This window comes from Cavia porcellus, unplaced genomic scaffold (assembly GCF_034190915.1).
Source record: "Cavia porcellus strain 051 isolate PalLab524CR breed Dunkin Hartley unplaced genomic scaffold, mCavPor4.1 scaffold_23, whole genome shotgun sequence".
Lineage (NCBI taxonomy): Eukaryota > Metazoa > Chordata > Mammalia > Rodentia > Caviidae > Cavia > Cavia porcellus.
In genome coordinates, this window is record NW_026947506.1 from 9,274,806 (window position 1) to 9,300,971 (window position 26,166).

General features: G+C 45.9%; 1 protein-coding gene and 1 long non-coding RNA gene across 2 annotated transcripts in view; both read left to right on the forward strand.

Moving 5' to 3' along the window:
- Positions 1 to 10,783, forward strand: part of Zfand4 (zinc finger AN1-type containing 4) — a 50,388-nt gene extending 39,605 nt beyond the window's left edge. The window contains exons 7-11 of the mRNA XM_063233781.1: positions 545 to 692; positions 5,900 to 6,661; positions 7,401 to 7,455; positions 8,448 to 8,568; positions 9,770 to 10,783. Of these exons, the coding sequence (XP_063089851.1) occupies positions 545 to 692; positions 5,900 to 6,661; positions 7,401 to 7,455; positions 8,448 to 8,568; positions 9,770 to 9,905 (1,222 nt within the window). The 3' untranslated portion in view covers positions 9,906 to 10,783. The remainder of the gene's footprint in view (positions 1 to 544; positions 693 to 5,899; positions 6,662 to 7,400; positions 7,456 to 8,447; positions 8,569 to 9,769) is intronic.
- Positions 10,784 to 21,943: 11,160 nt separating this feature from the next.
- LOC134472426 (uncharacterized) lies at positions 21,944 to 25,133 on the forward strand. Its single transcript, XR_010042235.1, has 2 exons — positions 21,944 to 22,545; positions 24,045 to 25,133. It is a non-coding gene; the product is annotated as an uncharacterized LOC134472426 (long non-coding RNA).
- The last annotated feature ends 1,033 nt before the right edge of the window (positions 25,134 to 26,166 follow it).

Sequence of the window (26,166 nt, forward strand, 5' to 3'; positions counted from 1 at the left end):
TACTGCTCTAGGTGATTGTTTCCAAACGCACTTAGAAAAATTCCGTTGCCCCCTTTCTAGTATCTTTTGCGAACAGAGAATATCATGTAACACTGGTGTGAGAGTTCCTTTCTCGGATGTGAGTCCCTCGATGCGTGGGCATTGCCCTTCTCTTCTGTGCGGTTTCTTTTCACTCTGGGTCATGGGACCCCGATGAGTTTGTGGTCCGCGTTGTTACTTGGTGCCTTAGCTAGCTTACTCCCGCAGAAATAAATGGGTTTCGCCTCTTCCTGGAGGGCAGAGCCAGTGCCCTACCAGTGGTACACTGTGTTCAGAGGCGGCTGACTAGATCCTCACCGCCGTACCCATTCCTGCCTAATCCGTTTTCCCAAGAAAGACCTTTCCAGAAGCACCCTCCTCGGGCCTGCCCGGCCGGCCGCACGCATGAGTCTGTCCTGGCAGCTCTGCAGGCGCCATCGCCAGGCGGGCGAGCTGCTGACCTGCGGGTGGGTGGGTGTGGCGCAAGTGCAAACTTCGAGTCATTTTCTGTTTGTCTGCTTTGCAGCAGCGGTTCTGTGTACAATTTGTGTACTGATGAGGATGAGGAGGTAGAGCCTTCCCCTTCCGGGCAGAAGACCATTGAAAATTCAATAACCATGAATAAGATGAAGCTGCTGAAGGCGAAGATGGAGAGCATGAGCCTGGGCCGAAAGGTGACGCTGAGCCGGCGGGGCTGGGCCCCAGGGGGAGTGGGCAAGGCATTACTCGTTGGTATTTATGCTTCCAGTTTTTACCAAGGTACAGAAACGGAGAAGTTGTTGTTAAAGCCAATGACATGACTGGCAAAGTTGTATTATGCTTAATTTACGATTTTTAAAAATGTCTTAGCTCTAGAGCCGCAGAAGATGATGAAACATAGCTTAATCTGGTAACAGTTATTTAAAAATGCTGCATTAAGCTTGATGGGGGGCAGGTCTCCATGGTAAGAGCAGGTGCTCAGCCTGAAGGCCTTGGGTTCAAGGCCCAGTACCACCCCCAAGTGATCCGGTGATATTTGCTTATTGTGGGTAACACTTACTTCCGGCTTTAGTATGTACCCTCAGTCTCAAAAGCGATTCTGAGGTGATTAAGCCAATTTACATTCTGCCCAGGGGCCTGTGATACTTGTACCTTTGGCCCACATTGGGCATATCCTCCTCTTTTATTTTGCCATGCTGGTTGGTGTCTAGTGGTGTTGCCCTGTGGTCTTAACTTGTGTCTCTTTGGCGGTCAGGAAGTAGAGCATCATCTTTCACATGTCTGTGGGCATGTGGATGTACACTCTTTCCTGCCCAATCCCTGTTCAAATGCTTTTTTTTTTCTTTTGGTTACTCTTACATTTTGTTTATGTTACATGCCAAAGCCAAGTCTCTTATTCTAGGTAACTGCATGCACTAATAAAATACAAAAGGTGAACAGGTGTAACCTGGAGTGATAATGTGTGAATCCATCAGTGAACACATTTTCTGTCATTGTGTTGTTTCTGCATCTTGGCTGTCATGAGCAATGGGGCTGTGAACACAGGGTACAAATCCTCTTCAAGACACAGTTTTTGTTTTTTTAGGATACAGTAGAAATGAAAATATTGGAAAATATAGTATAGTAATTCTATTTTTAATTTTTGGAGGAATCCCCAGCCTGTTTTCCACAGTAGCTTTTTTTTTCCATAGTGGCTTTATTGTATGACATTTAGGATGGGCTTTCTTATTTCCTTAAAAACTGCTTTTAGGATTTTGATCAGGATTGCGTTAAGTCTGTAGAGGTCTTTGGACAGTATTGGTGATACCTTTTTGACTGTGACTTATTTAGAAGTGGGCTCTGCAGTTTCCAAGAATGTTGCAGTTTTGCATACCTTTTTAATATTGACTTGTAGCATAATTTCACTGTGGTTGGGAAACACGCTCAATAATTTCAGTCCTTTGAAAATAGGTAAGGTTTGATCTGTGACTATGCTTACTGGTAAAAATGCTGCTGACACCCTTGGCAAGATAGTCTGGTCATTGTAGAGTATTCTCTTTATAGCTGCCAGTAGATCAAGTTCACTAACTGTGGTGTTAGGTCCTCTGTTTCTTTATCTTTCCTGATTTGGGTGTTTTTGGTTTTTGTTTATCATGTTTTGTTTGTTTTTGAGTAGATTGCTGTTTTCTATCATTTATTGAGAGAGCAACGTTAAAATCTTCCTCTGTGTTTGTGGACTTATTTTTCTAAAAGCTCTTAATTTTTGCCTTACATGCTTTGAAGGTCTGTCCCCAGATCTAGTAAAGGCTTGCAGCTGTGATGTCTTCCTCATGCTCTGTTTGTGCTCCTGCTGTATAACCTGTCCATTCTATGACTTTCAGGTGGTTACAGTTTAAACAGCACATGGGTTGGCTCATCTTTATCTCAAGTGATAAAATTTAGTGATAAATTTAGTTTTATTTGTCTACTTTTGCAGTTCTAACAATTAAGGCCTTCATAACAAGCTGCATCCTCTGCATTGTTGTTGGTTGGTTGGTTGGTTGGTTGGTTGGTCGGCTGGTTGGTTTTTTTGAGACAGGATCTCACCATGTTTTCCAGGCTGACCTCAAACTCATCCTCCTACCTCAGCCTCCCAAGTGCTGGGATTCTATGCATGCACCACCACACGCGGTCAAAGCAGTGTTTTCTTAAGTGGCTAAATTAATCATATCACTTTGTGATCTTCCTGTCTCATCCTCTAAGCATGTTGGGATTCCAGGCATGTGCCACCACCCCTGACTGAGCTTACTCTTTTTTTATATCACTTGCTTTTAATGTAATTTCTGATGTATTCACATTTTTCACCTTACCATTTATTCTCTATCTTACTACCCATTTTGTTTCTTTTCTTTGGCTTTTTTAGAGTTAACTATTTTTTGTTTTCCATGTATATTAGCTACCTACACCTTCTTATTGGTTTCCTTTAGTGGTTACTGTGGAGATTTCAGTGTGCTCCCTTGATTTACTATGTTTAGTGAAAATAATTTCTATGACTTTCATTGAGGTAGTGGTATTGGTGCTGTTGACACTGGAATCTGAGCATACTCATCTCATTCGTGCCTCATTCATGATGCTACCTTTGTGTGTGCTTGGAACTCTTAAATGTCTTAGTTACTTTTTACTCATTGCTGAGAAAAAATACCTGAAGCCAAAAGTTGGAAAAGGAAAGGTTTATTTCTTACAGTTTTTGGAGGTTTCAGTCCATACTCAGTTGGCTCCAAGGCAGGATGGCATGGCTGGGCCGAAGTTCATGGTGGCTGCAAACAGCAAGGAGGAAACAGGCAAAAGAGCCAGACACACCTTCTTCCTGCCATTACATTACAGCCTGGCTCCACCCCTAGGTGGGTGTAGCACTGGCACCATCAATCCAAGAGCTAGACAATGAACCATCACAAATGCACAATGTGAACTCATGAGGCCTGGGGGCCACAGACATAAACCATGACACTGAGTGTTCTATACTGCCAGCATGAGACTGTTTTTATTTACCTACAGAGCCATCTTATCTGTTGCTCCTTATTCTTTCCTGCATTTATATGCTTTCTTCAAGGACTATTTCCCCTCTATCTGAATTGTCTTCTCCAGAATTTCTTTTCATTTAGGGCTCTTTGACAATGAATTCTCTTAGCATTTATCTGAAAACTTATTTTATTTACATTGATTTTACTGTCAATCTAACTACGTTTTCCTTTAAGTGATTTGATCTTTTGTCTAAGTAGGATGTGTTTTGGTATTAACTATTCCAGTCATTTCACTACATACACCTTTCTAACAAAAAGTTTGGAGTCTTTTATTTTAGGATGATTTCGTGTAGTTCTTATATTGTTGGTGCTTACCTTGTTTCTTTGCTAGGAATTTTATACACTTGCTAAACTTCATTCTCTTTAATATGCACCTTTTGGCAGTGCTACTTATTAACTGTTCAGTAGAATCTTGTCTCTTTTGGGCATCTTATAATTTATTCTTTATTTCTGAAGTGAGTCACTGGGTCATGTCAGTTTATTTCATATTTTCCTAATTTTTGTCCACTGTTTCTTGAGTTTGGGATTTATGATTTTATAAGATTTCCTTTTGATATAACCTAGGGTTTTATACATCCTAGGCAAGTACTCTACTGCTGAGCTACATTTCCAGCCTTGATTAGATTTTTTAAAAACTATCTGTGAATACCAATTTCAAAATATTTGATTCAGATTGGAGGGCTGTGATACAGGTTTTTTTATTTGTTTGTTTTAGGGTTTTTTCACCCTTCACTGCATGAGTGAATCTAGCTGAAAACTTCTAATTCTCATTTTATGATATATTTCATTAACTTTGTATGTATTTGGTCTGCCTTTTTCTGCTTATTTTCTAATTTTTTCCTATAATGTTATTTACTTGGATAAGTATTAATAGTTGGGGGTTATTATGCAGCAGTAAGGATTTTATGTGGGAAGTAAGTTTCTTATTTAAAAAAAACTCTTACACAGACATTCACACCTGCAACCCTAGTCACTCAGGAGGCTGAGTCAGGAAGATTACAAGTCCCATCTGGGCAATTTAGCAAGACCCTGTCTCAATAAAAAGACTTGAGATGTAGCTTTTCGTGATAGAGTACCTCTCACTTAGATCCCCCATACTGTGAGGTGGAAGGTGCAAATAATCTTTTCTCCAGAAAATTGTAGGTATTTTGGTTTTCATTTTGTTTGCAAAAAAAGGTTGAACCCAGGCCTTCACACTGAGCTGTATCCTCAGCCTTTTATTTTTTATTTTTGAGACAGGGTCTCACTCAGCCACTCAGTTGCCCAGGCTGGGCTCAAACTTGCTGTCCTCCTGCCTCAGCCTCCCAGGGTGCAGGAGCTGTCTCTGTTGAATCACTGGCACTGTTTTGGAAGGGAGGCTTTGCGATTCACGTCTGTTCCTCTGGGATCTTTACTTCTCCCTCCGTCTGTCTGTCTTGACCTTCCCTTTTACGTTCTTAAACCCAGGCGGCTCTCCTTCAGTTGGCTCTTCTCTGATGTCCTCCGGAACCACCTCCGGGGTCTCTTGTGGCCCTTTTCATCCTGTGGCCCATGTTTGGTGCCGCAGGTCTTGGACCTGCTATCAGTATTTCCATAATAACTAGAATATTTTTCTCTCGTGGGCTTATTTTATTTCATCTGCAGTTTAACACCTCTCTTTCTCTCTCTTTCTCTCTCTTTCTCTCTCTCTCTCTCTCTCTCTCTCTCTCTCTCTCTCTCTCTCTCTCCCCACCCCCCTTCTCTCCCTCTCTCATTTTGTTTTGTTTTACTGAGGCTCCACATTTGCCTTCTCACCACAGCTCTGGGCTTTGCAGATGAGTCAAGCGGTTTGCATAAGCGACATGGAAACCACTATTTTATTCTTTCTTTCTTTCTTTCTCTCTTTCTTTCTCTCTCTCTTGGGGGTGGGTTCTTGGAACACAGGCCCTTATCTCTGAACTACACCTCCAGCCCGTTTATATTTTATTTTATTTTTTTCAGGCAGAACTTGCCCTCTCTTGCCTCAGCCTCCCTGAGTGCTGGGATCAGGCATCTGTGCCTCCCTCTCAGCTCTTTCCAAAACACTGTTCCTTCTGGCAGGAAAGATGGTCGGGATGAAAAGAAGTCAGCAGTGCTATCTCACATGCAATCAACCCGTGTCCTTTCAACTTGTGAAATAATACTAGGGGAAATAAAATTACTTTTCTTAAAATAACAACCTCCGAAAAGAATACCAAACCAAGCAAAATCACGGTTGTGCTCCAGCGTTTAAACCGTGGGAAGATCGTGCATTGAGGTTATGAACTGTCCGTCCTGCGGTAGTGCTTTCTTCTGTTGTTGGTTTGCGCAGCCTGGCCGTGAGAAGGACCCACACTCAGTAAGTTCTGTGCGCTGTTTCCTTGCAGCCCAAGAAACCCCCGAGGGTGCAGCCTCGCCCACCAGCCACGCGCCCTGCCAGCGGCTCCGCAGGGCTGGCCCCGCGTCCCCGGCTACTGCCCGCACTGACGCCCTTGAGCCCAGGGCACCTGCCGGGGTCCTCTCAGATTTGGGGCACCCAGCGATCCCCGGGGAACTTGGCGACTAAGGACCTGCACAACCTGGCCCTCAAGATCCCACGTTCAGAAGAGTGCAAACCAGAGGATACGCTGCACCTCAGGGAGACCAAGGGGAGCATAGCAGGGCCCAGCAGTGGCGCGGGTACCCAAGGAAAACAGAGGGCCAGCACTGCCGTGTCCTCGTCCCTGGCCCTCTCCCCTCCCAGGGTGGTAGCGCAGAGTCCTGGGAACAGCGGGCCCCCGGGGAAGCCACACCACCAGCAGCGGCCCAGGGACTCCAGAGCCCCTCCTGAGCCCGCCATCCCCAGCGCCGCGGCCTCTGGCTGTCGAGGGGTGAAGGTCCGGTCACCAGGGAAGAGGCCCGATGTCATCTCCAGAGTAGAGGCCCGGGACATCACAGAGATGGCCAATAAGGCCGCCAAGGAGCCTGTGGGCCGTGTGAGCAACGTCGGGCTGCTGGCTTCCCTGGCCCGGAGTACAAGCAGGAGCGGGGTACAGAGCGCTCGAGGACCAGGCCGGCTGGGGGCTGCGCTGCGCGCTCCCCGCAGGCGCCTGCAGCCAGAGACTCCGCCATGTGCCTCTGCAGGGGCCCAGTCCGCCGTCCCCTTCCAGGTAAGTGCGGGCCTCTCTACCATGCTGGAACAGGAGGAAACAAACTGAGTCTAGGTTCTAGTAGCAATAAGGAGGTCTGACTTTGGATTTTTTTCCAGTTTGTAGCCAGTCTATTTGATGATTAAATTTTGTTTATTTATTTATGGTTTGGTTTTGGCTTTTTGAGACAATTTGACTGTGTTGTTTAGGCCGGCTTTGAACTCACAGGGGTCTTCCTGCTTCAGCCTCCTGAGTGTTTGCTGGGATTCATCCCCACGCCCAGCCTGATATTCAAATTTTAAATGTATTAGTCCTAAACTGAGAAAAGTAACTGAAAATAAGTAAAGTTTCTTAATCGCTAAGTATTTTTATTCGTGAGTTTTCCCAAAGAAAGAATTCTTATATGAGTCATCAAATTTTAGGCTTTTAAACTTTAATAATAAACAGTAGGCCAGGCATGGTGGTGCACGCCTGTAATCCCAGCACTGGAGAGACTGAGGCAGGATTGCTGCAAGTTCCCGGCCAGCCTGGACTGCAGAACAAGACCCTGTCACAAAAAAATGATGATGATGATGATGATAGGCAGTGTGTAATGGTGTCAGAAGGGAGAACTGGGTTCCAAGCTAATTTGGTTAAACCAAAATCAGTAACATTGAGGGGAAGCCTCCAGGTTGCCCCCTGCGGTGAGATTTGGGCAAGTGGCAATCCTGTCCTGCTGATGACTCACCTCTGCCTGCGGGGTTCTGTGTTCTCCCTGCAGTCTGCCGTTGGCCTGCGAATGAACCGAAGCAGTGGAGCTGCAGGAAAGAGAGGAGGTAAGGAAGCCCAGCCACCTTGAGGACAGGATGAGGCTAAGAATCACACTATTACACACCCGGTTGAATGTTCACAGAGACCGGAGTGGGAGGGTGGGCTTTGTGGTATACAGAGCAGAGTCTCTCCCTAAGCTTCTTCCCAGTCCAGGAAATGATTATTCGAGTGGCGGGTGGGACGCGCATGAAGAATAAAACCACAATTGAAAATAAAAGCCCTTGTCTGGGAGGCACTCTCTGCAAAACTGCCATTTGGTTCTCAGGCTCAGTGGTGGGGGTGGGGTTGGAGGAATTGCCCTGGACAGGTGTCTTAACACCTGGTCCAACATCAGTCTCTCAGGTTGGCTCTGTCTGGATGAAAGGCCAGGCCTTCACAGTACAGGGCAGAGCAGCTCTCAAAGAATCTCCCTGGAGGAGCAGCTTCTTGCAGTTCCTCATAGGCGCTGGCTGGCTTTCCCAGAAGGGGAGCCCCAGCGGTCTTTTTCCTTTACCTGGTACCTGACCTAGGCTTTGGCAAAAGGCATGCCTTTGATTAACTGTAAATCCAGTTTTCAGAACCCTTGAAGGATCTTCAGACACTTCAACTGCCAAAAAACTATGGAGCTCAGGCCTCCCACACCTCTTCATGGCTAGGATAATTGTATTACAGCTGGGTTATTCTCAGAGGCTCATCAAGTATGATTCTAAGCCAGACACTTTTCTTGATTCTCTTCAAGGCTTGGTTGAGTTTATTTTGTATGAGCTGATTACCCTCAAGTGCAGCCAGGAAAGTATTAGTGTATACAAGAAGTATCATCAGTATAAACCTACTGAATTTTGACAGAGTTCTTCTGTAACTTCTCTTATAGATGTTATAAATAATTTTTAGGTTAAAAATGCTATAAATTACATTTTTTTTTTTATGGCAGAAGTGTTTACTGCAAGAGGAATGCTTTGCTAAATGTTCACATTTAGATTTTAAGCCTTATTAATCAAGGTGCCCTTTCTCTGAACAGGAGAATACACCCATCACCTCCCACCCGTGAAAGCCCCTCTCCAAACAAAGAAGAAGGCAACAGCAAAACATTGTTTTCTTTGTGGAAAGAAAACAGGACTGGCTACTAGCTACGAATGCAGGCAGGTTGGCCAACTAGAGTGGCTGAGGTGCTTTCTTGGTGGTGACTTAGCCTGGGGATTTTGCAAAATAAAGCATTGTTTAAATTGGCCACTCACATCAAGGTGATGTTCCAGTAGCAGCCCTCAGTAGAATTCCTGGTTGGCTAAAATAACGAGTAAGTAGTTTCTGAGAGGCAAAAGCAGATTCTCAACTGTCCTTTAGACCAGGAGATCAGTCAGTGGGAACATGACCTTCTTTGTTTTGTATAAAATGTGCTTGACTTTCATTGGGTTGTTACCTTAGCAGAAGGCCTCCTGCAAAATGCTGTTATTTTAAATTGACAAAAACAGACTAAATTTGTGCCAGGTATGATGGTGCGTGCCCGTAATCCCAGCACTCAGCAGGCTGAACAAGAAGATCCTTTTGAATTCAGGGACAGCCTAGATTACTTAGCAAGACCTTGACTCAAAAAAAAAAAAAAAAAAAAAAAAAAAAAAGACTAAATTGAAAGTTAATTTACTACAAATTTTAACAATTATATGGTATGGTTATTTCAAAAACAGGCAAATAATAAATTTTTAAAGAGAAGAGTTTTTTTCTTCCTATAATTATGAAATCTCCAAGAATTATGTCCGGTCTTAACTTATGTCAAGGCCAGCCACTGAAAAATAACTGATACTTTTTAGAGTGTCTTGCATTCAGTTGAAATGCCTTACCTAGGAACATTTTTTAATTTTTTCATGAAGTAACTATATTTAACATAATTTTTTCATAAGACTATATTTGTCAGATTTTCATTAGGTTTACTAGGTGTAAAACATAGGACAGACTGCTAGGCGTATTGGCGCATACCTGTAATCCCAGCACTGGGGAGGCTGAGGCAGGAGGATTGCCATGAGTTCTAGGCCACCCTGGGCTACATAAGGGAGTTCAAGGCCAGCTTCCACTATATAGTGAAACACTCAAAACAAACAGGCAAACAAAAACTGTGGAAGACATGCTTATCAGCTTTTGCAGTGGTGCTACTTCGCAAAGGCTACATGTGGTTTCAGCCCATCGTGGACTCTGTATTATAAACTGCTGCTGGTAGACAGCTTGTTCTTCCGGGAGGTCTCTGCTTTTGAGTGTAGGGAAATGTGCAGCTGACAGTGGTAAAGACCCCCAGGGTGTCTGCTGGCTGCATGAAATGTGCCTATTCATATACCCCTTTCTGTGCTCTAGATGTGGAAACAACTTCTGTGCATCGCATCGCTATGCAGAGACTCACAGCTGCACCTATGATTACAAGAGCGCAGGGAGGAGGTTCTTGCAGGAGGCAAACCCTGTGGTGAAAGCACCAAAACTGCCGAAAATTTAACTCCTCTCTGCGCCCCACTGTTCTGGCCGCTCGCGAAATCCTATTATATTGACAGAAGAAACACTGTTTAGACTGCATTCTTTTTGCTTGACTCCAAAAGATTGGTCCGATAACAAAAGCATCTAAAGCGTACTGTTGGAGGATGGAAATGCTACTGTATTTGATGTCTTTATTTTTTTTTGGCGAATCAGAAGTTTTAAAAGTAGTTCTAAAAACTTTACGCTGCAATGTCTTAGCTTTGTTATTGCATGTGTGTGTTAAGTGTTTATACTTGATACTGCAGTTTCCCCAGACAACTCTTCAACACATGCACTTTAAGAAGTAGGCACTGTCGGCGTGACGGCACCCAGCAGTGCAGGAGGCTCTCCTGGCACGGGCCACTTTTATGTTTTGTGCTAGAGGGGCGAGGTAGGTAGGAATTTTTTTTTCTTCGAAATCCCTATGTGTGAACATTTGTGGAGTTACTGGCAAGTTCTTTTTTATTTCAAACTACTTTTTATAAAAAGAACATTTGGGTTTCCAGTGTGGTCTTTAAACACATAAATCTTTCATGTTTGGACTGGCATTCAGATACAAATCCATTCTATACAGCATATCATGTTAATCAAGTACATATTTCTTAAAGCACTACTTTTTAAATGGCAGTTTTAAAACAGTCTTACTTGCTGCCACTAAATACGGACACCAACTTTCATTTTTCAAGAAAATGACTACATTGAAAGCAGAACTTGGCGCAGGGAGGAGTGCTATTACCAGAAGAAAGGCAGTTAGATATTCAATTTCACTATGTGTTTGTTTGATTACAATAAATTTTCTTTCATAAATAAATTTTCTCATAAAATTTTTGAATGAAATAAAACTAATTCTGCTTGCAAAAACAGCTATCAATATAAATGTTTTCTTTTCAGACCTAAGAATCTTCCCTGGGGGTGAGCCAGGAGCCACACAGGCTTTACCTTCCCCACCCTCTGTCCAGCAGAGATTGAGCGTTGGTAGAGAACACCACCACTAGAGCCAGAGCAGAATACATCTATAGGAGGAAATGGAGCAGGTCGCAGCACATTTCTGAAGAGGGGTGCGCGTAGGTTAGTGCACGTACCTCTGTGCAGAGTAAGGAGTTACTCAGCTTTCCCTCCCTCATGAAGAAAGCATGTGCTTTAGACAGAAAATATAAAGAGCTCAGTTACATGGATAGCATGCTGACAAATGGGCCAAAGCATAACTGCTCTGCAAGGAAATTATTTTATGTCTTGTTTTAAGTCTGACCAAAGATTTTTTAAGTCTTTTTTACTACCAAATCACTGAGAGGTAAACCATTTTAATTGAAAAAGTTACTGAGATGCATTTCTGTTTGCCTTAGATTCTTACAGAAATGCAGTACAATTCAAATTTCAGACACTTTAGATCTGTCTTTGCAGTCCAGCTATTAGGACAGGGCATTATGTGTGGCCTCTGTTTAAATGCTAGCTGAGTAACTGTTTTGGACAGCTTCTGAATGATAGCATACAGTGGTACCTCGGTTCACAAACTCGATTTCACAGACCAAGTTGGACGAGAACTGAATCAAACTCAATGGTTAGGTTCAATGTTAGCCTTATGGGGAAATTTGATTCAGTTCTTATCTAGTTCATTTTGCAACCCGAATTGTGGCAAGAACCGAGGTTGTGAACCAAGGTACCACTGTAAATGCTTTTTCTGTTGGTGGTGTTAATCCCAAATTACATTCAGCTTCTGGATTTTTAAAAAGATAATGTATCAGATAAGATTCACTACAGGGTTTAATATAAAAATACATGGGCACGCACACATATATAAAGGATTTAACAAAGTAGGTGTACATGGCCAGCTGTGGTCAGGAGTGGACGAATGCAGGGCGCTGTGTGCTGAGAGGTCGAGGACGCAGTCGAAAGTTGAGTCCTGGCGCTCACTGCAGAGTCCACTGTGAGTCCTTTTTGAAAGCTGAAGGTTTCACACTGGAAGCCTTAAAAAGGAGTGATGAACCTCCAACGGTGAAGGAAAACACTGAGCTCCAAAGAGGCGAAAAGGACCGAATCCTCTCCCTTTTTATTCCTGCCAGGCTGCGAGCCTACTGCACAATGCCACCCACACCCCAGGCAGCCCTTCCTTCCTCAGTTTGCAGTTGGGAAATCAGTCATCCAGACATGCCCGGAACTGTGCTCCACTAACCCGCTAGCTGTGCCTTATTCAAGTGGACACCACAACTAACCATCACAGTAAGAATTTGGTTTTAACAACATTGAAAGTCTTTCCATTCTTGCCTTTTAAATGTCATAAAATATTTTAAAATTACATGTAATCCAATATAATAATTCTAACATAGGAAATTTGAATACTAAGATACTTTTAAACTTTGTCAGTATGGTAGCTCATAGAGTGATTTAACTATGAAACATAAGACAGACCTTCATGTTCTCGTATATGTTTAATGTCAAGTGAGACAGCATTGCAATGGGCCAGTGATGTGGGTGGTAAAAGAATTTACCAAAACCAGAGTAAGGAGAGGGAAGATTTATTAAATAAGCTGAGAAAGTGGAGAGAGGGTGCACACAAGCAACAGGCAGTGTTAGGAGGTCCGCAGAGGAAGTGTTTTTAAAAGGAAAGGTTGAGCTGGAAGGAGGGATAGCTCGGGTCCAGAGCCCAGGGAAGGAAGGTCAGGGGGGACAGGACCGTGCTGTCTTTGTCTCCTTCGGGCATGCGATGCACATCAGCCCTACAGTGAGTTGCAGACAGAGGCATGGGGCAGTGGAATGTTCACACTTGTTACAGGAACACCTGTTGATGACTGTGGGCTGTAAGTTTCTGAAACAGCTTGTCTTGAAGCAGTGTGTACAGCCCAACAAGCTGAAATGGCCTTTCTCTGGTTGCTTAGCACTTCACATTTAAGACTGTTTTAAACCATCGTGATGATCAAATTTTGTATTTAGAAGTCTAAATATGACCCATGTACCACACCTGGAACATGAGATACTTTTAGGTGTTGCAAGGATAAATGTTGGAACCCTTGAAGCTGAATACACATGCAGGACTGTGGTTTGGCCTAGGCCTGATTGAACTGAGAATGAGGAGACACCTCAGAGGGCAAGATGGGCCACAGCTGAGGCCACCTGGAGACTTTCTGTATAGTTCTCCTTAATTAGCATCTGTTGCTCCGAAGGGTCCTTGACCCCCCCTCCCAAGGTCCTGCTCAGATTTCCTCCATTGTCCACTCAGCTCCTTGCTTGTTCTGATTAAATGCTGGCTGCCTAGCGTCAGTTGGCCGGCTAGCAGAGCTACAAGCTCTGCCAAGGATTTTAGTCTCCCTGCAGCCCTAAAGACCATGCCGCTTGTCTCATTCCTTTGAGACTTCACCATGTACCCATTTGGGGGGCTAAGGGTCTAGGTACAGACCCCAACAGATAAACACATAATAACTATTTGTATTTTAATGTGTATCAAAAGTATAACTATAAACACTGTAAGTTGACTATTAAGCAAATTGATTTAGGTTTTTTAAATGTTTGTAAGTTGACGAGCTAGGTTAGGTACATATAACAAAAATCACAAAAGATGTGAATGCCTGAGATTTAGGAAACAAAAGTTATGTTTTAACTTTAAAAATTATGTTATACTTTTTAATGGTTAACTAAAGGATTAGAGTTCCAGTTATTTTTAAAAAGTTGGGGGGGTATAAAAATTTGACCATTGATCTCTAGGTTTTTCCAATAATCAGCTTTAATTTCTTACCATCATAACACCAACCTGTATATCTTAAATATTAATTTTAGTCTTTGAAAGTGGAAAAGAACCAATAATGAGATAATAAAAGACTATAAGACCATCAACAAAAAGCAATCTGCATTTAAAAGAAAATACCAGGAATCCTACTTAAATTATTGGTTTATTGCAACAAGTGCTTTACATTTTCTTAACCCACTTTGTATAATATGTGATGATTGACTATCCAAGGAAACATTAAAAACTTCAAACTGCTTTCCACATGGAGACCAAGCACACCGCACTAACAGGCAATCCTTGTGAAGTTTCATGAAACCAAAAATAATAAAACTGAACATGAACACAAGCAATTATTGAAGGCCACAACTTCATCAAATAAATGTATCTGCACTGAGACCATCATTCTTATTAACCTCATTGCTGAAGCTAAGATGCCCCTTACTGTTGGTGAAGAATTGATCCTACCAGCTGCTAAGAACATTGATCATGAAGCTGGGTATGGTGGCGCGCACCTGTCACACCTATAATCTCAGTACTCTGGAGGCTGAAATCTCACCATAAGTCAGAACCCCACAAGGGTCAGTGCCCTGTCTGCCAATTCTGGGCCACCCACGCCAGCAGCCAGACCACCTGCCCCTAAAAATGGCCTCACTGTCTGTGCAAACATATAGGAGTCCTTTTTTTGTATTACAAATAACCATGCTGCCCACAATTCTGCCCATTGGCTTGACCTATCTGTTCTGGTCTCAAACCAGAGGACTTCTGTACTGGGCCAGAAAGTGATTGCCATCCATTGTAGGGTTGTGCCATGGTTGGACCCACCAGTATATGGGAGAGAAGTCTGAGGTCCCTCTTTCCCCTCTGCATAGGAGCTAGGTGTCATGCCCATCATCCTGTATGGTTTCCTGAGCTGTCACTGTTCCCAATACCCTTGCCAGTTTGGTTATCAATGGCCTATAAGTACTTCCCCCAGCATGTGAGTGTGGAGGCCTGGGGCACCCTACACCTGGGACAGGACATCCATTTATGAATCTAGCCCTCAGCTGAGTTTCTAGTATTCTACTGTCTGCTGCCCTGTGATACTTTCATATACCGCTGCTAATGCTCAGTCTTTGAGTCCTGAAAAGCAGCTTCCACTGCATCTGTCCAGTTCTACTTTGCTCTCTTCCAGATCATCTGGTATAAAGGGTACAGCAGAATAGCTAAGTGTGGTATGAGTTTCCACCAGAAACCTAGTGATCCACATACGCTTGCAATTGGCGTACTCTTTTAGGTCTAGGGTATGTCTGGGTCTTACCAGCTATAGCATCAGGAAGTCCTTTTGTCTTACCTGACCAGATAACACCCAAGAATTTGACATACAAGCCAGGTCCTTGGACCTTGTCTTCATTGAGGTTCCACCCCTGGACTAGGAAAGCTTCCTTCAGACTATGTTCCATGGCTTTCAAATCAGTAAGGCAATCAGATGTCAACATCATCAATACAATGGAACAATGACTCAGAGTATGGTTTGGACCAGGTGGCCAAGTCCTGGAAGCTCCACTGCCCACGCTCCTAGGTGAAGGCAAATTGGTTCTGACTGTTAGGCATGATAGCAAGGGAGAAGGCATTAGCTAAATCTGCAACATAAGGATATTAACCCAGCATCAGGCTGAGACAATCCATCAAATCTGTAATATCAGGTTTGATGGATTTCCACATCCCATCCAGCATCCATACAGGTATACTAGGTGGTTGAAAGACCTAAGATATACTACACCCAGCCAGGGATGGTGGCTCACGCCTGTAATCCCAGCACTCAGGAGGCTGAGGCAGGAGGATTGTTGCAAGTTCAAGACCAGCCTAAGCTCAAGGCCATCCTGAACTGCCTAGCGAGACCCCATCTCAAAAAGAAAAAAAAAAGAAAAAAAAAAAAAAGATATACTACACCCAACTCTTCCAATTTCAAAATAGTCTGTTCTATGCCATGACCTCCAGGAAGTCAATACTGTTCCATGCCCACAACCTGCCTAGCCTGCAGGAGAATCAGCAGTGCATGCTGTGTATGTCCTTAGACTATGGTTTTACCCTGCAAATTTGCAAGCACAGTTCTCCCTGCATGTTGTCAAGCCGAGCACCAGTCAGTATGTCCATTCCCAGGGGGAACATAGACCTTGTATAGACACAGAACCAATCATTCAATACCCAGTGTCACCTGGGCTCACTGCTGGCTAGGAGCACAAGCCCAGAAATTTCCTTCCCAGGCACTTGAACAACCTGGAGCACCTGCTGCCTGAGCTTGAGGGACTGGCTCAGCCCTGGTAACACCTAAGACAATGTCAGCTCACCTGGTTTTCCTGTTACCAGCAGACCCTATGGCTTGTTCAGTGCTGCTAGAGGTCTTCTCCACTCCTATGATGGTGCATAGCCTGAGTACCAGTGCCTCAAGGCTGCCTCCAAGCTGCAGAAGCCTAGGCATCTAAGCCTGCATCCCTGTGGGATCCCAGCACCAGTCTCCAGCCACCAGCACCCTGGTGCCATGCTATGAGCCCGCCCATTTCCCAGCAGGGTTGTTTTTTTACCTGCAGCTAAACTGGCAGCCAGCAGATCCATCCAAATCTGGCACTGACTGATCTTCCTGTCCATCGGGGTTGGCCTGCTTAGTCAGAGGCCATCTCCCTTTTGTTTTGCATATTTCACCATTTCCCATAACTCCACGGCCATATACATCATACATAGTATATGATGGGTAAAGGTCCTCCACCTTCACCTACTGGCAAATAGCAGGCTTTGCGTGCAACACCAGGGGATATTCCCCACTATGCTTCTGGAACCACTTCTGGAGGAGGATGTACTTCCTGTGTCTCACAGGCAGCCAGTCATTGTTCCATCCATTGCACTGGGACAAGGACTCCTGGCTCAGCTTGTGAGATGTGCCATCATTTCTATCCTCGTCCCAGCTGCTGGGTCAGCTGCAGCGGAGGTAGTTGGTCTTTGGAGCATTGGCCCAGCAGTGGTAGGAAGTGGCGAGGGAACTACTTTGGGGCCTGTGGTCACTATACTCCTGCACAACCTTGCATACATCCTGCAGGCTGCCACTGCCCTTGTCAGCAGTGGGCAGACGTCTCCACTGAGACTCTGTCCAATACCACTGCACAGGGGAGGCAGTGCTGCCACTGCCTAGGACCTTGGACTTGGGATCAGCCGTACCTGTGGACTCCTCGAACTTGCATTTCTTGCACTTCTTGAATTTCTCCCTGCGTGCAGCCCTCAGCCCTTTTCATCAGGGTCAGTTTTCCAAGGCACTAAATAGGTGGCTTCAGGTAACCAAGGTGAGGCCAGGGATGCATGCTGGCAACTCTGGGGCTCTCCCTCACCATTAGACTCTGTTTCCACAGATGCCAAGGAGGGGACACTCATTTCATCCTGTTGACCCCACTCATCCTGCCAACTACACCACTTGTCGAGGTCAAGGGACTTCTGGGGTATTTTCATGCATGAGGTCCCGAAAGAAAGCACTTGGACCAAACGTCAAAAACAGCAGCGGCAGCCTTCATTGTCCAACTTCTATGTACTGACTGTTACCAAGTTTATGTTCTTGTATGTTGCCATAACCGTGGCATGTGAGCAGTGCCCTTGCTAAGTTCTATTCATATAAATGTATCCTGCTATGTGTCTGCACCAAACAGTGCAAAACTTATGCATCCTCAGTTACCCCAGGATTTGAAACAATCTGCTGCAAATCCTCATACCCCTCTCAGGCAGGAGCTTGCTATCTTTTAACCTCCATTGTTTCTAGGATTCATTCTTCAATTTTAGAGAGCACAAACGTAGCGTGTCAGACATCTAACAGGTTGGGAGTTATAACATTTCTCTTATATCATATTTGGAGCGTCTGATACCATCCCTATTTCAGGGTGATCAGGAAAGTAAAAAGCACAGCACACACAGATAAACCAGGCTTTCAGATTTTAAAAGCTGGGCGCCTAGCCCAGGTACTTTTCACTAGGTCTCTGGGTCAAATTGACAGGAATGATCAACAGACTTCTCAGGCATCTCATGGTCTTTCCACAAGCATGCCTGTCCCAGAATCCACTTTAATTAAATTACAAGTATGAGATGCAGTCCATATGTTAATATTTAAGAAGGTTCAAATGGGGAAAAGGATCCTGAAGTTCAGGCCGACAGCTCTAAAAAGCATATGCTCTGGCTGGAGCCTCAGAGATTTCCTGACTCTTGGTCATTTTATTTTCTGCATCTCTTACCACAAGGACAGGAATGGTCCTGAGATATTGCCCATATTCAAGTGGGTGAAGAAACTGTTAGGTCTTCTGGTACAATGGAGAGTCAAAAACAAAAAAAGAAAAATGGAAAGAAAAGGAGGCCTTTACTGAAGACATGGAGAGGGATGCACAATTCATGGGGCTGGACTCCTCCGGCCAAAGATTAAGAGAGCTGAAGTTTATACGATCTCCAATCAGAGGCAGAGTTTGGGGCGGGTGTTAATGACATGTGACAAACTGATTATAGAGTTTTCTTCATGCACACAGGAAAGGAAAGAGGAAGTTGTATTCAGGGCTGAGGGGAGGAAGAGGGAGTGGTCATCAAAGAGGTAAACTGTTGTTTTTGTTTTGGCCTTCTGCTATGTTAGACCACCACCATAATATTCAGTAATTTATACTAGGGCAGAACCCTTTCATTCTTGTCTTTCTGCTCTTTAAGAAAGGGTGGTGGCTCTCTCAGACTGATTCCTGCTGAATGGAGGCATCATGTTGGGCGTGGGGAAGGTTGACAGGATGACAGTTAGTGCTCATGTAGAAGCTGGTACAGCTGTTTTAGCCAGGACAAGTAATTCATCATTAGTGAATGCTCACATCCTAGATTTAAGAAATCTTGAAAAAAAGTTTACAAAGACCAGGTGCTATGAGGAGGCAGCTTATTATCATAAGTAAAGGACCCAGGAGAGGTAGAAAGAAGCGTGCCAATGATCCAAATGTGTCACTCTACCAAGACCATGGTGAGGAAGTAAAACATCCATAGCCTAGCTGTTGGCACTTTTTGTCTAGGTAGGTGCAGAGACTTTTTACCTTGTCCATGACAATTCCTGACTCATTTACAAAGAAACATTCTTCTCCCAGCGTACCTCCCTCCTTTGCTACGGGGGTGTCTAGAGCTCATTGGTTGTGGAGAATGACTGCTGCAAGGCTATTTATTTGGTTTTGGGGTGAGTGGATGGAGACATTTATGTCTTCTATTTTTTGGTGAAGCTCCAGGGAGAGCTGAGACTAAAGATGGGCTTCTGTGCCTATTCCTCCCACCTCGAGGCCAGCTCTGAGTATAGAGAGCATACCTGCATCAACAAGAACTGGAGCGTGGACAGCCCTTGTTTCCAGGGTGAAGTGTGAGTTGGGATAGGAAAGAGGATTCCATGGCCTCCTCAGAGTTTACTGTTAGGGTTGGGACTAAAAGGATTAGGGCATAAGACCTTAGGGAGGAAGGCAAGTATGGGACCCTGTTTGGCATCCTATAAGCCAACCCCAGGTGGGCAGCTCTGGCTGAGGTAATGTTGTAAGTGCAGTAGAGAAGATCTTTCATTTGGAGAGAAGAATTTTGAAACAAAGATACCAGGCAGGTGAGGTTTGTTGGCCAGCCAGGTAGAGAGAGGTCCTACTATGGCTGGATTATGTGGATGGGATAGGTAAAAGGCGTTCCAATATGTGGGGGCAGCTATATAAACATTTTGTTGGTATGGGATAGTGTGATAGGGTAACATATGCTTGTGACAGAAATTGGGGAATGGGTCAAGTTTAATGTGGGATACTTATGGCAGAAAGGTAAGTATTACTGGGATGTTGATGATGGGGGAAAGGGTTATGGGTTTTACCCGTAATGTGAGGAAGTTGCCTTGTGGGACTGGAGTACTTAGGTCATGCCCATGATGATTATAGAAATAAAGGCCACAATATTTTCCCGTGAGATATTGGGAATGTGAATTTTTGATTGTGAAGTTTATCCATTCTACACTGTCTCCTCTGTAACTTTTTATGGCAGAGATAAATGGGTCTGACCATTTCCAAATCCATCTCGTTGCTTGTATGCCAATGGTTTCACATGCCTACTTGTTGACATAGAACCAATAGGGATTCACACACTGTCATTGGTGCATTGTGGGGGCTGGGGGGGAATAACCAGACCATTTTTGAGACAGCAGATGCTGTCAGATGACTGGCAAATTAATCCACTTCATTTAGCTTGTGTCTTATCCAAGATTTGGATATAAGGTCTAAGATAACAGTGGGGAATGTGAAAAATGGGCATGGAATTGGGGGTGTTGAAGTTATGGGCGGCAATTATTCCCCAAGAGTGAGAGTAAAGGTGTAATCAGGACTTGTCATTGGCCCAGGGCTTGAGACGGAGAGAGTGGGAAGCATGAGGAACATAAGGCCTGACATCTGAATCTTGTTTGGGAAATTACAGACTGGGGCTGTCATTGTAAGTGAGATGAGAGCCCAGATCCAGAGAGACCTCATGTTTAACTAGACAGTTGAGGATGGAAAGAACTAAGATAGCTGCTATGTAGAAAGAGTATGAAAGCAATTGCATGTATAATGTGGAAGTTCTCAGAAAAGGCTTCCCAGAACCCTACAGCAAAAAGAATACTAATAGAATGTAAGAGATTGGGAAAGAGTTAGAATAACACAACATAAGTGAGCCTGAAGGTTGTGGCTGTGGACCCTTGGTGAGATGGAGATGGGTGGGAGATAGGAGATGTGAGGGCCACTCAGTACGTTTAGAGTCAAGAGAGTTAGGGTTAGGAGGGCACCATTTAGGCTGGGTGATTAGAACCAGCAACCCTGACTGCCGTCAGAGTTGTGAGGAAGGCCAGATGGAGGCCACTCCACTTTGGTTGTACCCTGTGGACTTAGAAGATTTGAGATAAATTAGGTCTCTCGTGGATATGGGAGGCTCTGGCTTGGTCCCATCAGAGGGTTGGGGAAGGCTGAGATGGGCATGTTGTCATAACAAGAGGGTGCAGAGGATTGGGATGTAGTCAGCAAGAGGAAGGAGACTTTGGAAGGTAGAAAGATTCCAGGAATGGTCAGCCATGCATGAGCTTGAAAGGGCTTAGAAAGGTAGAATCCTGAGGAATCGCTCTGAGCGTGGCTAGCACAAAGGGAAAAAGTTGAAGCCAAGGGTAGTGTAGCTCTAGAATAGTTTTGCGAGATGTGCTTTTATGAAGACATTTGCCTTTTCTACTTTTTTGAGGCTTCTGGATGATATGGAATGTGTAGGCACCAAGTAATATGGGAGCTGGAGGATACTTGTTGAGTGATTTGAGAAATAAAGGCTGGCCCATTATCTGACTAGATATTCTGCAGTAGACCAAACCTAGGAATGATTTTTTTGTAATAAGGCTTTAGTAACTATGTCATCAGTTTTCCCCTAGCCACGGGAAAGTCTTCTATCCACCCTGGAAAGGTAAAGACAAAGGTCAGAAGATATTTGAGAGTTTTGTGGTACAGCATGTGTGTGAAATCTATCTGCCAGTCTTGACCAGAAGAATGTCCACAAAGTTGGTGAGTAGGAAAGGTAGGGGGTGGTACATGTCCTTGAGGACAGTTTTAGCACAGAGCTAAATGGTGTGAGTCATCTGGAGGATGACAGCCCTCAGAAAAGGATGTGTAACCACTGGGGCCAACAGACTGTGTAGTACCTGAAATCACACATGAAAATGGTTATGTAAGTCACTGATGAGTCTAGGGCTTGCTGGTCTTGGAGGACAAGTTTTGATCCTTGAAGAATCCACCCCTAGGTGTTTTGTGTATAACCTGGTTTGTGGAGCAACTGTAGTTGTTTGGTGAGAGGCAAGGTTTGGGACCAGCAGGAAAAGGTGAGAAGGATATGGTCTTTGTGTAGCTAGCTGGCTTGTGTATCTGAAAAGGTATTTCCTGAGCAATGGGGTCTGTAGAATTCTAGTGTCCCCTGCAATGAATAACTGCTGCTGGCTTTGGAAGTTGTGCTGCTTCTAAGAGTTTAATGATGGGAGGCACATTAATGATGGGGGTTCCTTGAGTGTCGATAAAACCCTTTCTTGTCAGATGGCAGCATGGGAGTGCAAAATGCCAAATATGTACTTTGATTCAGTGTATAGTTATGATCTGGTTTTTTGCCATTGTAAGAGCCTGTGTAAGAGCAATACGTTCTGCCCTTTGTGAAGATGTCCCAGGCAGTAGTGGATTTGTCTGTATGACCTCTGGCTGGTTAGTATTACATACCCTGCTCTCTAGCTAGTCTGTGTTTGTTGAGCCACCACCTGTTGTTGGGAGCCACCACATTGCCGAGCCGCCGCATATAGCGATCATGCGGCCTGTGGTAAAGAGTAAAGCCTGAGTTAGATTACCCCTCCCATCGAGCACGTTAGTTTCCTGCTTACCGCGTAAACAACCCGCTCAATAATATGTTAGCCAATCAGCTTGCCTTGCTTACTTTGATATGATTGGACACTGTATCCGTATATATACTGGTGCCACCCCTGGGGGGAAGTAGAAGCCCGGAAGGAGCCGCGGAGAGCGGACCGGTAGAGGCTTCGGAGCGAAGCCCGGAAGGAGCCGCGGAGAGCGGACCGGTAGAGGCTTCGGAGCGAAGCCCGGAAGGAGCCGCGGAGAGCGGACCGGTAGAGGCTTCGGAGCGAAGCACGGAAGGAGCCGCGGGGAGCGGACCAGAGGAGGCTTCGGCTGGGAGCGATCCCAGGGCAGGCTGTACGGAGAGAAAATAAAAGAAAAGGTTGTCCACTGCCAGACTTTGTCGTGTGTCCTTCCTGCCGGCCGGGAGCGACATCGACATTTGGTGGCCCGCACGGGGAACAACTGATCACCCCCGAGACGTGGTAGTGGACAACGTTCCTTGATACAGCACTGCGAGACAGGTGAGCAGGGGATAAACCTGGGCCCTGGGTGGCGCGCACCTACAGGGTTTTTAGACTCCCCTCAGGCTCACGCGTAAGTGGCGGATTTTTGGGCCTCACGCGGTGAGTAACATATTAAATATGGGTAACGTACCGAGTAACGACACCCAGCCCTTGGTACAGGTCCTCCGGAAGCTCTTAAAGTCCAGAGACCTCAAGGTGGGACGCAAAACGCTGGAGAGCTTTTTTGAGGAGATTGATAGTTTCGCTCCCTGGTTCTTGCCCACAGGGCACTTAAACCTGCCCTCGTGGGAGAAGTTGGGCAGGGATCTTTCTCTAGCGGAAAGGGAGGGCGGGGCTTCGGTCTTCGCTCGGCCACTGTGGGAAATGATATATGCATGCTTGAAGAGCGAGGGTGGTTGCAGGGAAGGTTCTCAAGAGCTCATTAAAGTGCGTAGGGCATTCGAACAGGCCCAGTCAGGGAGCTCCCGGGAAGGGTCCGTCAAAGGAGACAAAGATATAAAGGAGGAAGACGGGGCTCAGGCCTCGGAGTCGTCTGACTCCGAGAACGAGGAAGGCTTAGACAACGATGAGACCAAGGAGCCTAGATGCCAAGAGGATAGGCCGCTCGATAAGGAGTCGCAGGGTTCTTTCCCAGCGTTGCGCCGCGAATTGCGCTCCGCTCAACTTGGTCTGCGGAGGAGTAGAGAGCTCCTGAGCGCCCCCTGGCGCGAGAGGGAGGCGAAGCCTTCCGCCCCACCTTGGGGGCTGTTCCCGGAAGCGATCCCTCGCCACGAGGCGGCCGCGTGGGAGCTCCCTCCCCTTTCGCCAGAACAGGAAGTGATGCACGGGCCCCCATTTTCCGCCCAATCACGGCCGCCGTCTTATGCTCCGCCGCCGGCGGGTCGGTATTTTTACAGGCGGCTTTGGCAGGGGGGACGTTTGTCTCATGAGGTACATCCACCACCTGGGATAGATAGTGGCCCCTACGGGATATTTCCTGTACAAGTAGCTATGGGCCAGGGACGTAATGCATGGGAGCCTTTTGAGATAAAGCAGATTAGAGAACTTAAAAATACAGTTACAACCTTTGGGCCGACTGCGCCTTACACCATTGCCATGCTGGAGAACCTGTCTTCTGGGCCCCTCACCCCCGCGGACTGGATTCAGCTGGCAAAGGCGTGTCTGCCCTCGGGTAGTTACCTGGATTGGCGAGCCTGGTACACAGAGTTCTCTGCCGAGCAGGCTGAGAAAAACGCCGGTCGAGAAAACGGGGGCTAGAGATTTAGCTCAGCGGCATAAGCGCCTGCCTTGTAAGCAGGCAATCGCCAGTTCGATCCCTGGTACCAATAAAAAAAAAAAAACGAAAAAGATAAAAATAAAAAATAAAAAATAAAAAACAAAAAGGGGGAGTAAGCCAAGGCCTGCCTCCAAAGGCGCGGTTATCTATGGCATGACAATGGATGGGCCCGGATCCGGTAATCAGCTGGAACCGAGGCGCGGTTTGTGTTTTTCTGCAGGAATCGAGACGAGAACCACTGTGGGTACCGGAGAGACTGACACGGGCGACAAAGCCCTCGACTGAAGATCAGACCTGCCCTACCGGAGATCCATCACAGACCAACCAACAAGATGAATAGAAATAGCGGTAGCCCGAAATGGACAAGAAGATCCTCAGGCATATGCATGGCTCGCTCGCCTAGCCTACGACCGAGTCTAGGGACGGTGAGCTTCCCACACTCCTCCTCTAAAAAATTATGATATAGCAGGGTAGATGAGTCAATGACGGGTAAGAGCATGCCTCCCCAGCATGACTCAACCTAAGACAGGCCCTACCCCATACCGCACGAAAGCCGCTGAATTACTAGGTTCCGCCCAAACCAAATGTCGCCCCGGGGGGATCATGCGGAGCGACATGAGTGTATGCCTGTGTGCATCCAGGTTCCGTCCGGTTCCTTCCTGGCCCTGGAAAAAGGACGAGGGCCTCGGGGCCTCGGCAGACTCGGGGACGGCCGACCCGGGCCGACGCCGAGAGCCCTTGGTGGGCCTCCTATCAGGGCATAGGCCTCTACACTCAATTCAGGACGGGCTGCGATGCGTAGACTTATTTAAAATAAAAAAGGGGGAGATGTTGGGAGCCACCACATTGCCGAGCCGCCGCATATAGCGATCATGCGGCCTGTGGTAAAGAGTAAAGCCTGAGTTAGATTACCCCTCCCATCGAGCACGTTAGTTTCCTGCTTACCGCGTAAACAACCCGCTCAATAATATGTTAGCCAATCAGCTTGCCTTGCTTACTTTGATATGATTGGACACTGTATCCGTATATATACTGGTGCCACCCCTGGGGGGAAGTAGAAGCCCGGAAGGAGCCGCGGAGAGCGGACCGGTAGAGGCTTCGGAGCGAAGCCCGGAAGGAGCCGCGGAGAGCGGACCGGTAGAGGCTTCGGAGTGAAGCCCGGAAGGAGCCGCAGAGAGCGGACCGGTAGAGGCTTCGGAGCGAAGCACGGAAGGAGCCGCGGGGAGCGGACCAGAGGAGGCTTCGGCTGGGAGCGATCCCAGGGCAGGCTGTACGGAGAGAAAATAAAAGAAAAGGTTGTCCACTGCCAGACTTTGTCGTGTGTCCTTCCTGCCGGCCGGGAGCGACATCGACAACCTGTGAACCATGTGTCAAAGGCTAGAGAGAGAAGTGTGCCACTGATGTGAGGAAAAGGGGTGGGAATCATCTGTAAGACCTCAGTGCAGGGTGTTCTCCTGGAGCGGGGAGCAAAGTTGCTGGGTTGAAAGGCCTACTGGTTGCATTAAAGAGGGAAGGGTCCTGACAGAGGACTAGATGGACCTTTGAAGGTAAGAAGGTGTCGTCAGGGCAGGAAGTGTCTTATGTGAGATAAGCTCATTTAGATGATGAGGTGAGTGTACTGTAATCGATTATACCAATGTGGACTTTTTGGCTTCTTGTGTCAGTACAGCTATGGCTGCAAGGGCTCAGACACAGGTTGGCCATCCTTGCACTGTGTTGTCTGTTTTGACAAGTAGGCTACCACTTGAAAGGAAGGTCCCTTTCTGTGTTCCAGTACATCTATAGCATTGTTACCTTGAGAGGTAGTGTACAGAGTGGAGGGTTGTGTGGGTTCAGGGACAGTGAGGGCTGGGCCCCTTAGGAGAGCCTCTTTTAGCTTATGAAAGGAGGAGTGTATAGATGGAGTGGGGCCTAGGGTCTCTGATAAGGAGCCCTTGAAAGCTTTGTAGAGGGATTGAGCTAGAGTTAATGCTGAGGCAAAAAAAAAAAAAGTCAGCTCAACCCAGAAAGGATAGGACCTGTTGCTTGGACATGGGTACCTGGCGATCCAGAAGGATTGCCTTGTGATCTGTGGTAATGGAATGAGTGGTAGGAGTGAGAGTGAGCACTAGATATTTGGCCTTTGGGGAAGCACTTGGGCTTTAGCAGGAGAGACTCAATACCTGTGGTTGGAGAGAAAATTGAGGAGAGTAGCTATAGGTTGTATAACTAGAGTGTGGGATGGAGAACACAAGAGAAGGTCATCAATGAAGGAGAGTGCTTGGTTTGAGGTCAAGAGCTGTAAGGTCAGCAGCAAGAGCTTGGCTAAAAAATGAGGACTATCTCTGAATCCCTGAGGGAGA